Below are 19,417 nucleotides of genomic sequence, written 5' to 3'. Positions count from 1 at the left end.
GCAGCAAAGAAGTATGGTAGCATTTGCTTGTAGGTTGCCAGATGAAGTGGCCAGTCACCTTCGCGCTCAGCCCGTACGAACATCATGGTGAGCAGGACAGGTTTAATCAAGACATCGACCCAAAATTATTAGTGCCCGTCTATTACAATATGATATTTTCATAATACTTAGTTCTAATGGATAGCTTGACCCCTAAAACCTAGTAGGTATAGAGACAAAAATCACCTTCCTAAGGTGAATAGGTAGGGAGTTATGGTCATTTATAGGTAATGGCGGCCATCTTGGCAGCCATCTTGGAAATTACCATTATGTAATACGATATTAACATAATACTTAGTTCTAATGGATAGCTTGACCCCTAAAACCTAGGTATAGAGACAAAAATCACCTTCCTATGATGAACAGGTAGGGAGTTATGGTCATTTATATGTAATGGCGGCCATCTTGGACGCCATCTTGAATTTCTCAAAATGCTCAAAGGTGACAACATGTCATCAAGCAGTTTCTGAAAATAGAGACCCTTGGCTACCAAAATCAACAGTAAAAAAACCTTAATACAACAATGCAGGGTCAACCATCTCTGTCCCCGGACTAACTGTAATGATAGATAAAAATGGTGCCTTTTGGTGTTAATTTCGGAAAATGAAAAGTATACAATTAGCTTGTGACTGATTTCAATGTAATAATAATACAAGAAATTGTAATGTTAGTATTATGATAGAGGAATTATATAAAATAAAATGATTGACAACACTGAAACTCGAAGTTGTCCGAGATATTATTGTCCTTTGTTATTGTGTTAAGATTGATCAAATTCCCTGAAGGAATGAAGCCGCTAGAGCGCTGACAAGTATTTTCTATGAATAGTAACGGTGACCTTGACGAAACAACCCCGAATCTCAAACTTGTCCAAGATATTATGGTCCTATGTAATTGTGTGAAGTTTGATCCAAATCCCTCAAGGAATGAAGCCGCAAAAGCGCTGACAAGGATTTTTAAAAAATAATAACGGAACTTGACCTTTACCAGACAACCCTGAAACTCAAACTTGTCCGAGATATTATGGTCCTTTATAATTGTATGAAGTTTGATCAAAATCCCTCAAGGGATGACGCCGCTAGATCGCTGACAAGGATTTTTAATAATAGTAGCGGTTACATTGACCTCTACGACACAACCCCGAAACTCAAACATGTCCGAGATATTATGGTCCTTTGTAATTGTGTGAAGTTTGATCCGAACCCCTCAAGGAATGAAGCCGCTAGAACGATGGCAAGGATTTTCTAAAAATAGTAACGGTGACCTTGACCTTAACCCGACAACCATGATTCTAGAACTTGTCCGATATATTATGGTCCTTTGTAATTGTGTGAAGTTTGATAAAAATCCTTAAAGGAATGAAGCCGCTAGAGTGCTGACAATCATTGGTGTTTCGTACGTACACAGACGTACGGAGAGGGATGTTTATTGATGACTATCACGGCATATAATCTTGCTCTCTATGTTGGTGTTGATATTTGGTTCAACGGTGAAATGTAAAATATATGTGTAAAAACAAAGGTGTTAGTGTTTATATGTATACACTGGAAAGTCAAGCCAGAATCGCCCCACGCTACGACAATGTACATGTTGGTACTGGCCTAGAATCATTTCAAAAATTAATTAAAGCTGTTGACTTATTATTTTTTATTAATAAAGAAGAACATAAAGGGAAGAAATAAGATTTTAGATAAAATATATTTCCACGAGTAAAATATGCACATCATGCAAAGCGAATTAGCATAGTTTATATATAAAAGTTTTGTGATTTCTGATTAATGGGATTGCGCGCTCGCGTTAGTAAATACCATTGTACTTTATTTTAAATAATACTGGGGATAACCTTACCGAATTAAGTTATATGGGTTTGTAGTAACTGAAATACGACACCCATTTAAAGAAAAGATGTCTGTTTCATTGACCGTGCTTTCGAACTTTCGATTGAACTCTACCTTGGTCCTTTATAGTACATCACTAGACCCGGTCAACCGAACACATTTAAAGCTTCGTCGATTTCATTATCAACGTTTATGGGATATCAGAAAAGGACAGACATTATAAACCTCAGCTCGATAAATCTACCGTAGGTGTGTTAAGCCTCAGTGACGTGACGCACGTGACTTTGTAATAACGATTAAGAACATTTGACAGAGAAAAATATATCATTCCATATTCAAAGTACAAACAGAGCAGATCTGCATCTAATAGAAGGAAATTAGGTTACAGATGACTTGATACAGTGAAGAGGAAAACAGATTCTTTTCAACAAATTGACACCGGGAAAGACTTATTGATACAGTAAATATAACTTTAATTGAAATCTGATCTTAAATAAGGAAAAAAAACCACATTCATTCTTTCAAAGTCGGATTTAAAGATTTACCACGAGGATGACTGTTTGGATTCGTCGCTAGGGTCATGAAGGTGAGTACACATTGATACCTATGTTGTCATGGTGATTATGTCATGGCATCCATTGACGTGTTACGTTATCCTTCACTAACACTCACTGCCTAATTGTTTGTTCCTGTCCATAGACAATGATTTTGATTGGTCGAAAATAGCTATCGTATCTATCATACTACTATGTATTTAGTGTTTATTTCAGACACACTAATGGTCAAATAATCAGCCCGTAATGTACTGGTGTATGTAGGTATTAAATAGGTGGTAGTGTTAACGAATACAGTGTCAGCCTCAGACGAGTCCGTCTTCGTGTGTCAGACACATCAAATTTATATCTCAGATAAGTATCATCATAAACTCTCCAAACATCTTAAAGGAATGACAGCAGTAAGTTTCGCAATGTAAACTTCAAAGTCTTTAGATTATGTAATATGCATCTGCTGTCTAACTGTGTATGGGAGTTGTTTGTTAATAATTGATATATCAGAGAAAGCTATTGAAAATGTACGAACGGCAAGCTTTGTCTGTAAAGGTTAAGTATGAAAACCTGATAATTTGGCATCGTTTGTGTCAATGTTTTATTTAGCTGAGTATCGTTTCAAGCTAACAATACTTGCATATCAATAATTTAATCCCGAGGCTTTCATGTGAGCAGTGAATTTCTAATTTACGCCAATGTTGTTCAAAGACAAACAAAGACGCTGCAGGGGTGATACATAAAACACTTAATTACTCTGGTATACTGGACGACAACAGCTGATTGCAAAACAAATCAATGTTTTAATAGAAATATGGATATAGACAGAGATGTTTAAATCTTTCTGGATCTAGGGGTGTATCAACCTCTGTTAGCTTGGGGACACAAAGGAGTAACATTTGAATCCTTGATATTTGTTAACCTCTGGAACCGAAAACAATACAGACATGTTGTGGGGTTCAACACGGTAACAGTTGACAAAATATACACGAAAATGTAGAACATCATTCAAGATATGCCTGGAAAACTTTTATATGAAAATCTTACTGAATTTCTCATTAAGCTCATTAAACATGATTTAACCGGTTCCTGATCACCATGGTTGATGCCATCAAGTACCGGAAGTACAGTTCTCCAGATTCTATTAATTATTCTGTTTGTTGGCGGACTTTTAGATGTTGTTAGCCATTGGAACGTTGTAGGTGGAATGATGTGTACAAGGCATTGAGAGAACGGACACAAGGATTAAGTATTAGTATTCAATAAACACCACAGCTACACGCGCTAACGCAGTGTGCGTTACAGTTGGTCCTTAAAGGATTTGTGAGTTGCGGTATACATTACAACCTCAGACTGATGGACGTGTGTGCTATCGATAATTACAGGTTTTATTCTGACCTATTATACTGAGTGATGCTTGTTTGTTTAGTATCTGTCGATATAGTGCTGATGCTATTTGTTAATGACTTCTCCCACAGATCGAACCACTGATAGACTTCGTGCTAGACTTCGTGCTAAACACGTGAGTTTTACACTGGAACTACTAACGAGGCACAGGTTTGATCAAACTTACTTTGAGAACAGTTAATTATTACTATATATACTTTAGTTAGTGTGAATCTCTTTATTTGTATAACGGTTGATACTTTTTTCCGCTTTCGTTTTTTATGGTTCATTACAAATACTTGGTGTATATATATTTACCTCTATTCATTTTGATCTATGAATGTATAAACACATATGTACATGTATGTGGCCATTGAATACACATATATGAATATACATCATATTTACCTGTATATGTATTACATCTATAAGTATGAAGACATATATATATAGCCATTGTTTGTACATGAAGGAATAGACATGCACACACATATATATATATATTTATATACATATACCCATATTGCCTGTATATGTGTCCATCGTTTATCAATTAATTGTTAACCGACTCTTCTCGCTGGAATATATTCATATCGTGAAATATAGATTAGCAGTGATCTTATTGTTTTTATAATTCATCTTAATAATAGTCCTCCCCCATCCTTAATGTATAACGTATGGAAATGAAATTATTTGTTATATTTGTATATTATGTTTTACTACAGGAGCAATAGGGAAATTATCATATGTTACTGAAACGTATGACTTTACGACTGTTTTATTTTGTAGATCACCGGTCCGAGACGTTGGAGATTTACTGTGATATGTCTGGATCTCCTCAGTAGATCTACTCTCACATGACCAGGAGACGCGCCGAGACAGACCCATAGTGATTTACTCTGGCGTGGGGACTCGGACACAATGACAGTCTATGTAATGGACCTAAATCCAGCTCGGCTCCATTTCAGTGCTAACTCTGTATAACGTATCGACACTAATGTGTATAGGTTATTATAAAATAATGCTTACTAATTATCATCTGATTGCGTGATATCAATTTATGGCTAACGATGTACTGATGACACGAGAACAAAAACATTATTTCTACAACATATTTGGAAACCTAAATGTTTAGGCTGGTTCACTAGGTACAATAATTCTGTATTGTTTGGGGGTTCGGATCAGACAATATGCCATCTCTCTACGAGAAGGTGGTTTCAGTGATTGAGAAGGACCCGGATAATAGGACAGATTTTGACTGTCAGGAACTCATTGGATGGTTCAGAAATAAGTCGCCACTCTTCCTGTCTCTTAAACAAGGTAAGCATTGTCATCTTATTTTCATCTGTTTAATACATTATGTCGAACGATGGATATATAGCTATATTTCCATATGATGTCTAAGTTTAATTGCTTAGCCATTTTTCATTATAATTACATAATGACATGTTAAGTAATTACTTGAATCTTTTGCGTTCACTTGCACATGTTTATTACACTTCCTTATAAAATTCACTTTTGCATCTTTAGTGTAATTCCTGATGAAATTCACTTTAATATGTTTAGTATAACTCCTTATTAAGTCACTTTACATTTTTGGTATGATTCCTGATAAATTCACTTTTACATGGTTATAGTAAAACCTCATGAAGTTCATTTTTACATGTATAGTATAATTCCTCATGAAGTTCACTTTTACATGTTTAGCATAATACCTGATGAAGTTCACTTTTACATCTTTAGTATAATTCTTATTATCTGCTTTTAATCATTTAAACGCATCGTACCAATATGTAGTCTTTACTATTAGTCGTTGTTAGATTGTAGTGGAAGTTTTGAGATAAATTTGTTGTAGTGTCCTATCATATTTCCTTTCAAAATAAATTATATTAAAAGATGTTCCTGGTGAAGGTTACTCTTACATATTTAATATATTTCCCGTTAACGCTCACTACACTTCCCCCTGAAGTTCACTTTACTATGTTTATTATCAATCATTATGAGTTTACTTTACATATTTAATAATTTCCCGTTAACGCTCACTATACTTCCTCATGAAGTTCACTTTACTATGTTTATCATAAATCATTATGATTTTACTTTACATATTTAACATATTTCTCATAACGCTCACTACACTTCCTCCTGAAGTTCATTTACTATGTTTATTATCAATCATTATGAGTTTACTTTACATATTTAACATATTTCCCGTTAACGCTCAATATACTTCCTCCTGAAATTCACTTTACTATGTTTATTATAAATCATTATGAGTTTACTTTACATATTTAACATATTTCTCATAACGCTCACTACACTTCCTCCTGAAGTTCATTTACTATGTTTATTATCAATCTTTATGAGTTTACTTTACATATTAAACATATTTCCCGTTAACGCTCAATATTCTTCCTCCTGAAATTCACTTTACTATAATTATTTTAAATCATTAGGAGATTACTTTACATATTTAATATATTTACCGTTAACGCTCACTATACTTCCTCCTGAAATTCACTTTACTATGCTAATTATAAATCATTATGAGTTTACTTTACATATTTGATATATTTCCCGTTAACGCTTACTATACTTCCTCCTGAAGTTCACTGTACTATGTTTATTATCAATTATTATGAGTTTACTTTACATATTTAATATATTTCCCGTTAACGCTCACTATACTTCCTCATGAAGTTCACTTTACTATGCCAATTATAAATCATTATGAGTTTACTTTACATATTTAATATATTTCTCGTAACGCTCACAATACTTCCTCCTGAAGTTCACTTTACTATGTTTATTATAAATCATTATGAGTTTACTTTACATATTTAATATATTTCCCTATAAAGTTTATTTTAACGGGTTCAGTAGACTTCCTTTTTAAATTAACATTTAACATTTCATAAAAGTGAATAGAGTAAAAATGAAACTTGTATTGAATTACTGTATAATACTGGTCCTTAAACTTCGATATCATGTCATCTCGTTATTCTTGTCACCCAGGGACATACACTAGTAAAAGCTAATTTATATTATATACTAACATACATAGTAATGCAGAATGAAATGAAAGCCTTATCGCTCGACATTGAAATTGATTGTGAGATTAATGGCTAGTAAATTGGACAGTTTAACATTAACGAGGTGTTCACTGATGCTCTAGGGCTTAGATAGAGGTTAACAATACTGGTTGGATATATACTTGTGAGTGACCTTTCGAAACAATGATAAAAATAGATTTTGAAAACTTTATTTAAGTTCCTAATGCCATTCGTTGTGCTCTATATCAGGCAGGCCCCTCTTAGCCGCTACGTATTCATTTCAAATGTGTTATGTGTGTTCGGTTATAAAACTAAGGGCGTACCACTCCCGGTCAAAACGTGTTTGACTCATTCTGATGCAGTACTCCAAAGAAGAATACAATGCATCATACAACCTTTTCGTCCTTCTAGGACCAATCGGAGATGCCAAGGACAAAAACGTTGGAAATCGAAATTGTCTAAACTATTACAGAAATAGAAGGACATGGTGCGTATATGTGGCCTTCAAGGTTACAATAAACGTAGGGGATGAATCAAAATTGGCGTAAGCTACTATTGAAACGAACGAAGAGTTTCGCAAGACTATTAATTAAGAATAAACTGGTTAATTTCAAATAATGGGTAAAGTGTGTGCATTAATCATGAAAAACAAAAACAAAAGACTTTATCAGCAGTGTCTGGTTATAGGATATGAAAACATAATAAATAAGGAAACATTTACAGTATCATATCTATTGTGTATTAGGATTCATCAGTGATTCAAAAGATAAAACAAAACAGAAACAGGTAACTTAAGTATTGTTTAACATATTGAGTAATAAAGTAAACAGAAAAATGAGATTATGACATTTTGTATAATCATATAAACTGTAACCACACTAAGGAAGTTTAAGGATCTTCAGAATTAGGACTTCCAGCTTTGGAACTAATGTATTTGTCATGAATAAAGACATGCTCACTGTGTTTGAGATCGCTGGTGACGAGCATTCTTTCATTGGTTTAACGAGATACATCCTTACGAGTGTCACATGTGGTACCGAGAGTACACTATCAATGTTATCTGGTAATTGTCTCTCCGTATGGCATTTAAAGTCGGTTCGTGTCATTGGTTATAAATATATTTCATTCGCGTTAACGTAGTATGGGATGTAAGGATATTCTGTCTGCTGTACTTAAAGAAATATATATGTGAATCTTATCACAATAAGATAAAATGATAATAAACACAGTAAGCCATAAATGAAGTATACTGATTCATTCTTCTGGGATCTATCGGTGATACTAATGACCAAAAAATTTGAAATCCAAATAGTCTAGAACCAATGTTGAGACAGAGAGGCAGTTGCGTAAAACCCCTTAAAATGAATTTAAAAAATAGAGGAGTACTAGTCATTCTAAATTAAATAACATGTAAAATATGTATAAAATGAACCATGCCACAACTCAAACAGATAACTTAATAATCTGCCTGTAAAGTCTACCACTTTGTACCTCGAAAGATGAATGTTACATACAAACCCACACGTGATTGCACCATTGAAACTTAATAGATACATTATGGATTAATGATAGGTTAAGTAAATATGAATGTTATTCTTTTAATAAATTGAGTTAGTTCAGTAGCATTACTTATATCAGTAGTAAGTACAGGATGTAAGATTACCGATTAAAATGTCAGAATCTACTTAACACTCTAAGGCTTAGAAAACGAGTTCTCAGGTTTATATAGAGTATCATGCTGTTATTTAATGTACGATATCTTCTTGGTATAAACCTGTCTTGGTAATCCGTCATATCGGAGGTTGAGGCGGCATTGCATAGCCTTTTATTCAAACCAACAGCCCGTTGATTACATGTTGATGTCGACTATAGATATAAACTACAATTCTATTATCAATATGTCTGAAATCTATTGCTATTTAATTCATATGATGTTGTTGACTTGGTTATCAATCGTTGACAACCATACCACATACTGGGGATTTATGAATAGACCCACATAGCATTTTATACGATATTCACATGAAAATTTCCGAACAATGCCCGACATATTTTTAACATTTTAAATCCCAAATGAAGGCTTATTTTTAACATCTATTGATGTCTGAAGTAAACTTAATTGATAACATTGATGATCAGTTTTTCTTTGCGGATTTATGATTTGCTGAAAACGTAAAATCTTCAGTTAATAACATATCCAGTTTATGCATTTTGTTAAAGATCCTTTATTGTCGTAAGCCTGTGTACTTAAAGGTTTAGTTCATCTGTCTGACGCCTGTGTATTTTACTACGTGTTATTCAAACACAAATCAGTTCTTAACAAATACTCTTTAGAGCTGTCATTTATGAGATGTTTCAGACTATTGAAGTGGCGTAATTATGACGTCATGCATGACGACTGATGGCGTTACCAAATGGATCGATAAAGCACTGCTCAATAATATTCTTATTTCAGACCTCTTAGTCATTAAGGATGTTTATTTTATTTATTTTTCATCTCCCAGTTTGGTCAACAGTACTTTAGACCTATTTTGATTCCAACTTTTTGGCCCCTAACACCACCGTTTACTCCACAGCTGAACGGTGTAATTCATTTATAGTATATTACCAAATTGTATAGGTTCAATGTTCAGATTATTAGGTCATGTTCATTTATAATCAGCTAATACAGATATAATTTTTATATTTGGTTGCTTGCTACACATTTTTCTCGTGAGTTATTCCGCAAATAGATATTTCACGAGAATGACGATACTAAGAGTCATTTATCTCATAGTACAACTAGGTTGTATGCTAGAAGCAAATACATCAGATGGTTTTAAACTGCATTTTATGGTATTTAACTATCTGTGTTATGAAAATCAATTAGATTTAAACATATTCCTAACAAAAATGATTCACAACAATTTCCATGAAATTTATCGCCAAATAAGAATTGCTCACTTTGATTGTGACAATATTGTATGTAAATTTGTACACTTAAATTACCACTTTATATAATAGTTTTACTATTTTAATCATAACAGCTTTAGGTTTATGATCCTGACAGTTGTAATTTTATTTTATAAGGACCTTTTCCGAGGGAACTGTGTGCTGGTAGTGTTAATGTTCTGTGAAAGCGTAGTGCTCGAGTAGTTAGGTGAAGGCATCCATTAATCTAAATAAATCGTCCAAATATCACGTCTGTGAATCATCAGACATAGTGATGCATTGTCTCCTTCATGTACATCAAAAGGAACCTTACTTATACTGCCCTATCAGAAAACATTACTGCTATCAACATCATCTAATCCGGGAATTGTTCGCTGCAGTTTAATTGTCGCCATTTCTGGCCTCCGTACTGAGGCGGAATTTGTCATTTGTCATAATTTTAGTAGGTAACATATATATAACAATAACAATTCATATTGTATTTCAATGTAAAGGGCGAAATTAACATTGGGTGAATATTGATTTCACCGTCGAAGGAGGAAAGGTTGACCGGGCAAACGTTCCCGGTATGCAGTGTTTGGCCATCCGATAATCTTCTTGGAACGTTGGAGCGTAATGTTGCCCGATATATCAAAGCGTAACTATTTAAAAAATGGTATTTTTGATTTCCTTTCATTATTATACACAGGAAGTATACCTGCGAACCATATCTCTTTAAACCCCGTTTCCCAATATTGTATTATTCACGATTTTTTTACATAACAATTTATTCAAATAATGGCTGGGACGCTCAATATCTGTGATTTAATTTACAATCATGTCAATATTTTTTGAATATTTTATATTAAGAAAAGCTTTATGACAAAATGGTATGAGTTTTACTGAATTACCGATAATCATCGCTATATAACACACCATTATGAATGACTCCCTTCTGATAGTATAGTGGTGTTATATTTATAATTGTGGTGCTGTTTTAATAGCGTGTATAATGTATTCTAATACAATACGGTCAATGACCTATATACCAAAATTTCTCTTTTTTAAACAAAGATACGTTACGTGGACAGGGTTTTCTAACTTCTAACGGAAACACTTCAATCTACGCTGCAGAAAGTATACAGTCGTCATTTCAGTGTCTGCTATGAACACTGACTGGTACATGAGTAAAAATATCATACTTTTATGGCCGGACTAGTGAATTCCATTAAGGAATCATTCAATTGGGGTACGTAGAACGTCACTGAACATTTACTAGTGATCGTTGGATCCCATGTTCCCTTGTATTTTCCCTTATACATTCACGATTAAGATAAGGTGTACCAACAAAATTATACAGTTTCATTACCACTGTCGTTATTGTGAGATATTTGCTTAAGTCCCTTTTATTAGAGTATTCAATGAAAATCACATATTGCGATGCATTTTACATAATTAGAGTTGAGTTTGAACGTTTGAAAAATAGATCTAAAATGAAACTCCGGACATTTACATCACTACGCCTACTCTGTACCAATGTTGCCATCCACGACAGCATCAAAATCAGAAACAATTTTGTGGGCCGCATCGTCTATGAAAATTACTAGAATTAGTAGTTAATATTTTCAAATTAGATAAATATTACCAGGTGCAGTTATAAGTTATATCGGTTGGAAATTTTGTTCACAATCTCAAAATCGAAGAAACCATATTCATGTGTCACGTTTTCTGATGTCTTTCCAGATATCCTCAAGGACGTCATCCGTCATTGTGTGTTCGAGAAGAAAGGGCAGGATGACGTCATCATTAAGCAAGGAGAGAACGGAGATAGGTACACCAAAATCTGGTCATAAATGGGTTTTTATTGCACGTGAATGAGTGTTCAACTAGGTGGTACTATACCTGAGGTGTTAAAGATGTGCAATATATTCCCTTTTTTTTTACAATGTATCTAAACAAATAACAGAGTATGTACCTTTAATAGTTTGTTTGCAATTTATCATATAGTGGTGTATTAACCGGGTTCGGGTACTGTTACATAGATGTATATTTAAATTACGTACTTCAACAATATATCTACGTTGTGTGAATTCTGTTCTATAGAATTAAATTTGACTCGTTGTAGTAGAGGCCATATTGGGATATATTTTAGTTGTTTTTATTTTCCCCTATCGCTGCATAGTTAACTCGTGTGAGTTATGTTTGATAGCGGTAAATTTGATTTGTTTGAATTCTCCGCTATATAGCATTTTCGTCATTGGAATTCATTTCCATATTGGTATATTTGCTTCAATTGAATTTCGGTTTATATCGGTATATTGACGCGTGTTGATTCTGTTCGATAAATTGGTATATATGACTCCTTTTAATTAGATGTTCTGCAACGGTATACTGTATAACACGAAATGTTCGTGGGTTCTTTCCTTCGTGGCTTGAAGCCATTTAGATCGTGTTCATGGTACAATCTTTCGTTGATATCCTATATTAACAAACAGTAGACACTTATATCATCCAAATTCGTTTGTATTTATTTTCGTGGTTCAATAGTAACCACAAACACCACGAATGTTTATAAACAACGAACAGTTCATGTTATACAGTATTCGATTCGTTTGAATTCCGTTCTATAGCGATACAATTGTCTCGTTTGAATTTGGTTCTAAATCGGTATATTTGACTCGTTTGAATTCCGTTCTATATCGGTATATTTGACTCGTTTGAATTCTGTTTTAAAGTGGTATATTTGACTCGTTTGAATTCGGTTCTATATCGGTATATTTGACTTGTTTGAATTCGGTTCTATATCGGTATATTTGACTCGTTTAAATTCGGTTCTATAGCGGTATATTTGACTCGTTAGAATTCTGTTCTATAGCTGTTTATTTGACTCGTTTGAATTCGGTTCTATATCGGTATATTTGACTCGTTTGAATTCTGTTCTATATCGGTACATTTGACTCGTTTGAATTCGGTTCTATATCGGTATATTTGACTCGTTTGAATTCGGTTCTATATCGGTATTTTTGACTTGTTTGAATTCGGTTCTATATCGGTATATTTGACTCGTTTGAATTCGGTTCTATAGCTGTTTATTTGACTCGTTTGAATTCGGTTCTATATCGGTTTATTTGACTCGTTTGAATTCGGTTCTATAGCTGTTTATTTGACTCGTTTGAATTCGGTTCTATAGCTGTTTATTTGACTCGTTTGAATTCGGTTCTATAGCTGTTTATTTGACTCGTTTGAATTCGGTTCTATATCGGTATATTTGACTCGTTTGAATTCGGTTCTATAGCTGTTTATTTGACTCGTTTGAATTCGGTTCTATAGCTCTTTATTTGACTCGTTTGAATTCTGTTCTATAGCTGTTTATTTGACTCGTTTGAATTCGGTTCTATAGCTCTTTATTTGACTCGTTTGAATTCTGTTCTATAGCTGTTTATTTGACTCGTTTGAATTCGGTTCTATAGCTGTTTATTTGACTCGTTTGAATTCCGTTCTATATCGGTATATTTGACTCGTTTGAATTCGGTTCTATAGCTGTTTATTTGACTCGTTTGAATTCGGTTCTATATCGGTATAATTGACTCGTTTAAATTCTGTTCTAAAGCGGTATATTTGACACGTTTGATTGTAGATTATACATCATTCTGAAGGGAAAGGTATCTATTTACGTCTACCACGACAAGGAAAACGAACAGGAGATACGTCAACATGTGGAGAGAGTTTGTTCAAAGGTCAAACTGGAAAGGTCAGCGCTCGGACAACACGTGTGGACATCTGGTCAGTTTGCTTCTTACAACCAACTTTTTCATATACCTAAACATATTACAGAATTATCGCTTTGCTTATTTTAACCAATTAGATCAAACGTACGGGTTTAGGCTTACGACCTAGGGGACAAATACTAGTGTGATTATTATAGTTTCTAATGTTTGACGATTGAAAATCCATATATCTAAATATGTTTACAAGACCTTAAATAGACTGGCCACCAGCCCCTAAGTCTTTATGAAGAATTTCTCGACTGCATTTTACAACTAGCTTATCTCCCCCTAGTTTAGAACTTGACATCCAAGTGATCAAAATTATTAGAGTTAGTTTTTTCTTAATTATTTAATATTCTAGAGACGGTGGCCAGTCTAGACCTTAAAGTACCTATAAAAGTTGTTAAAATTTCGAGACATACAACCGATATGATAACACGAACGGTGAACGTTTACGTAGACGTCCCGAGTTCACGAGTTGAAGTTATATTGAATCACATGGTTACATAATGTACAGCATTATATACATTAAACACTAACAACGAAGTAGTTTATTAGATCAAATCAGTTTCTGATAAAAAAGTGCACTGATTTGTGATAAGTATTTTCACCTAAAAATACTTTTCAAAGAACTATCATATAATTAGGGTTTTCGGTCTAATGATGTCCTTATCGCTGTTGATATGTTTTAGGGGACGGACAGACAGTCGGGGAGATAGCACTTATAAAGGAAGACTGTATACGGACGGCTAGTGTGGTAGTGGACACAAATTCAGAACTTCTAGTCATTGACCGAGCGCTCTACAACCGGTCAGTCCGAGACGTGTTGGAGAAGGAGTTCCGAGAGAAGACAGAATTTGTAGAAAGCAACCCACTGTTTGAACAATGGACGTCCCGACAGAGAAAAGCAATGGCGATATCATTGAAGAGCGACACTTTCCAGTACGGTTGTCGGCTTACAAAGCAGAGACAGGAAGTGGACAATGTTTACTTTATAAGGAGGTCTGAAACATTAAATCTTTCGTGCTTTTCTGTACGACAATGATCACTTGTTTTCTAGTTCTCTTATGCTCTGAATCTAACTACTTATTGTAACATATGTACTGACGTCATGTTACACACGAGGTTATATAACGATGATGGTTAAGTTATGATTATATATAATAAAGGCAGTATATTTTTAAGTATGATTTACCAATTTCGGAAAATAGATTAAACCTACCATATTATATCTATATATTGATTGATGTCTACAAGTTTGACATTTGATTTATTTCACTGATATGAATTCTCTCTGTGAAACCACGTATTGTGGCTTCTCCAAACGAGACTACGTTTTATGTAAGATGAGAGATACAAATGTAATAATGCAAGTGTGCCTTCAAAAAGGATTGTGATGTTTGTCAGGTGAACTTAAAAATCATTGAAAATTAATAAATCAATAAAACAATATAAACGTTAATACATAGAACTGACAACAGATATAGCACCTTCTTTGTAAGTAAGAAATATAATTGACTTTGTCATGTAAACTAGTTGAACTCATATACATGTAACTTCCCAAGCTATGGTAGGTTAATAACGCAAGTCGACATTCGGATCAATGTTAAAGCAATGCGACAAAGAACAAGAAGCATTCTTGAGCTAAAAATATAAAATAAAAGTTGACATTTTTTCCAGTGGAGAGGCGGAAGTGATTGTTGATCAGGGAAGTCATAGAAATCAATATCCAGAACTATGGGCGGAGATGGAGCGACTATTACCGGAACTGCTTCCACCGTGAGTATAACACAGGGATATATAGCCACCAAAAGAGCTGGGCTCAACCAGACTTCATGTAAACTCTCGATTCTATCATATTTCGATTTCGGATTTAGAGAGCTAGAATCTGTTTGATGTCCAGTTTTATACGAATCGACAAAGTTATCTATTGGTAGGCAGATAGATAGATATTTAATACTTTTATCGGACAATGTCCTCGCCGGGCCGAGCAATATAAACTATGGCGTTCGGAAATAAAAGTGGAACTAAAAGGCAGGTCAAGTACGGGTCTCGTATTCAAAGAGCATTTACGTGTGGATAGGCAGACACGTATACAAATAACAGTGAAGTGTGTCTGTAAATTGATTACCATTAAGACGTCATAAACCGCTGTTTAATATGATGAATATCTTTTAAATCAAGACACAATTATACTTTACGGCTTTTACTTTACGGCTTAGCTGTAGATGGAAGGACACAATGAGATATATATTCTATGTACTTGACCTAAATAATGTATTTTTTTACATGTTTGACACAATTTGTTTTTTTGGAGTGAGAGTATAGGCAGTTAAAAATGTCACACAGACCACCCAACTGTACAGAAATAAGGTCAAATCTGCATGGAGACAACCTGAATGTGAAATACTGTCTAGAGACCACCCACATTATAAACTGCCTGAGTGACCACTCAACTGTCTAGCTAGCGCCAAAACTGCCTAAGAGACCCCCTAAGTGTCTAGATACAGTCCCAATTGCTTCTAGGAACACACTCTACTGTCTAGCTACTGTCAAAACTGATCTAAATACCACTCAACTGTTTAGCTAAAATCGAAACTCCGAGATTACAATGTACTTTAGTGACCAACATATGTCTAGCTCCAGCCCAGATTACAATGTACTTTAGACACCACCATATGTCTAGCTCCAGCCCAGATTACAATGTACTTTAGAGACCACCATATGTCTAGCTCCAGTCCAGATTACAAGGTACTTTAGAGACCACCATATGTCTAGCTCCAGCCCAGACTACAATGTACTTTAGACACCACCATATGTCTAGCTCCAGTCCAGATTACAAGGTACTTTAGAGACCACCATATGTCTAGCTCCAGCCGAGATTACAATGTACTTTAGACACCACCATATGTCTAGCTCCAGTCCAGATTACAATGCACTTTAGAGACCACCATATATCTAGCTCCAGCCCAGATTACAATGTACTTTAGACACCACCATATCTCTAGCTCCAGCCAAGATTACAATGTACTTTAGAGACCAACATATGTCGAGCTCAAGCTCAGATAAAATGTACTTTAAAGACCACCATATGTCTAGCTCCAGTCCAGATTACAATGTACTTTAGAGACCAACATATGTTTAGCTCAAGCTCAGATAAAATGTACTTTAAAGACCACCATATGTCTAGCTCCCGTCCATATTACAATGCACTTAAGAAATCACCATATTTCTAGCTCCAGCGCCAAGATTACAATGTACTTTAGTGACCAACATATGTCTAGTTCAAGCCCAGATTACAATGTACTTTAGAGACCACCATATTTCTAGCTCCAGTCCAGATTACAGTGTACTTTAGACCCCACCATATGTCTAGCTCCAGCACAGATTACAATGTACTTTAGAAATCACCAATGCCTAGCTCCAGTCCAGATTACAATGTCCTTTAGAGACCACCATATATCTATCTCCAGTCCAGATTACAAGGTGCTTTAGAGACCACCATATATCTAGCTCCAGTGCAGATTACAATGTACTTTAGAAATCACCAATGCCTAGCTCCAGTCCAGATTACAATGTACTTTATAGACCACCATATGTCTAGCTCCAGTCCAGATTACAATGTTCTTTAGAGACCACCATATTTCTAGCTCCAGTCCAGATTACAAGGTACTTTAGACACCACCAAATGTCTAGCTCCAGCCCAGATTACAATGTACTTTAGAAATCACCAATGCCTAGCTCCAGTCCAGATTACAACCCAGATTACAATGCACTTTAGAAATCACCAATGTCTAGCTCCAGTCCAGATTACAACCCAGATTACAATGCACTTTAGAGACCACCATATATCTAGCTCCAGCCAAGATTACAAAGTACTTTAGAGACCACCATATTTCTAGCTCCAGTCCAGGTTACAATGTACTTTAGAGACCAACATATGTTTAGCTCAAGCTCAGATAAAATATACTTTAAAGACCACCATATGTCTAGCTCCCGTCCATATTACAATGCACTTAAGAAATCACCATATTTCTAGCTCCAGCACCAAGATTACAATGTACTTTAGTGACCAACATATGTCTAGCTCGAGCCCAGATTACAATGTACTTTAGAGACCAACATATGTTTAGCTCAAGCTCAGATAAAATATACTTTAAAGACCACCATATGTCTAGCTCCCGTCCATATTACAATGCACTTAAGAAATCACCATATTTCTAGCTCCAGCACCAAGATTACAATGTACTTTAGCGACCAACATATGTCTAGTTCAAGCCCATATTACAATGTACTTTAGAGACCAACATATGTTTAGCTCAAGCTCAGATAAAATATACTTTAAAGACCACCATATGTCTAGCTCCAGCACAGATTACAATGTACTTTAGAAATCACCAATGCCTAGCTCCAGTCCAGATTACAATGTACTTTAGAAATCACCAATGCCTAGCTCCAGTCCAGATTACAGTGTACTTTATACTCCACCATATGTCTAGCTCCAGCACAGATTACAATGTACTTTAGAAATCACCAATATCTAGCTCCAGTCCAGATAACAATAGACTTTAGAGACTACCATATATCTAACAATGCACTTTAGAGACCACCATATATCTAGCTCCAGTGCAGATTACAATGTACTTTAGAGCCCACCATATGTCTAGCTCCAGCACAGATTACAATGTACTTTAGAAATCACCAATGTCCAGCTCCAGTCCAGATTACAGTGTACTTTAGACACCACCATATGTCTAGCTCCAGTCCAGATTACAAGGTGCTTTAGAGACCACCATATATCTAGCAACATTTTAAATTGCCTTAAAGATTCCCTAGAATGTTTTCTTGCTACATGAAAATGTCTTTCTATATGACCAACTGTTTTTCATTTCTTACTTTTTTAGACAGGTTTGACAGAGTTATTAAGAGTTTATTGTAGGTAATTGTTAAGATGCAGTCGTATATCAGGCATGAAGATGAAAGCTAGGAGCCTGTAAATATCTTGAATTTCAATGACTAGGAGATACATTAAAATTAGACTTAAGATAATCAGAAGAACTATTCACTTATCCACAAAGGTTGAATTAACAAAGCCACAGCAGGCACAGGTTTCTTCAGACTCGCATAGTTCACATAGTTTGATATTTAACTTCAATTTGTCATCCGAACTCTGGGATAAAATTTACGAAACTACTTCCAGGATTGATAAGATTTAAGTTTCCCTTCACCTTAATCATAAAATGGTGTCCCTTACTTAAACGGTGTAAAGACGCTTCCTAAAGGTCAGTATTATAAGGATAAGGATTTTCCAGATAAAGCTACATTTGAGAAAAAAGCTTCATTGACGTCGACGACATCGAGATTTATATGTGGTCTTTACACTGTTAAATGTTTTCTTAAGACAGAGTAGGGCCTTTTATCGTTCTTTTTATTTGGTATTTTCTCCGAGTTCGTCTTTTTGAAAGGTTTGAAAGGCTTGTTCCCGACGAATTATCTCCATATTATGTTTTCCACTTTTTCAATTTTGCTGTAATTTTGGGTGCGTGTGTGTCAAACAAGCATTTTTATCATATGCAGATAAAACACAATACGAATTGTATGCTTACATGTAACACTATGTAGAAGAGGAGTTGTGAGGACAAGCAGTATTTTGTTTTTTCCTTGTAAAGGTTTTTGTTCTTAATTCATTCTAGAAACTACGGAATGAACTACTCACCCTACGAAACGTTGAAGAGAAAACGAATCGCGCACAGGCAGTATCCCATGTGTCTCCTTGGAGCCAATGAAATTGTCGGTGAGTTACCTGTTTCTCGCGTGTATCCAAAGCAAGTGTTTGTTATAGGAATAATAATACACATGCCAAATAGGAGTGCCCTTTA

The 19,417-nt window shown here is 34.9% G+C and overlaps 1 protein-coding gene across 6 annotated transcripts in view; it reads left to right on the top strand.

The window, feature by feature from the left end:
- The window catches only part of LOC110463646, a 29,947-nt gene that overhangs the window by 6,089 nt on the left and 4,441 nt on the right, over window positions 1–19,417 (top strand). For 2 of the 6 annotated variants that reach the window (XM_021518434.1, XM_021518436.1), the window contains exons 2-7: window positions 4,598–5,128; window positions 11,515–11,602; window positions 13,409–13,554; window positions 14,231–14,540; window positions 15,219–15,317; window positions 19,232–19,332. In XM_021518434.1, coding sequence (XP_021374109.1) covers window positions 4,999–5,128; window positions 11,515–11,602; window positions 13,409–13,554; window positions 14,231–14,540; window positions 15,219–15,317; window positions 19,232–19,332 — 874 coding nt within the window. In that variant the 5' untranslated portion in view covers window positions 4,598–4,998. Of the gene's footprint in view, window positions 1–2,226; window positions 2,464–3,632; window positions 3,980–4,597; window positions 5,129–11,514; window positions 11,603–13,408; window positions 13,555–14,230; window positions 14,541–15,218; window positions 15,318–19,231; window positions 19,333–19,417 lie in introns of those variants that run through there. The other 4 variants (XM_021518433.1, XM_021518435.1, XM_021518432.1 and 1 more) reach the window with 4 other exon arrangements.

The sequence above is a fragment of the Mizuhopecten yessoensis genome, unplaced genomic scaffold, assembly GCF_002113885.1.
Source record: "Mizuhopecten yessoensis strain PY_sf001 unplaced genomic scaffold, ASM211388v2 scaffold10919, whole genome shotgun sequence".
NCBI lineage: Eukaryota > Metazoa > Mollusca > Bivalvia > Pectinida > Pectinidae > Mizuhopecten > Mizuhopecten yessoensis.
Note: the sequence above shows the minus strand (reverse complement) of the source record. Positions and strands in the feature narration are given on the sequence as shown.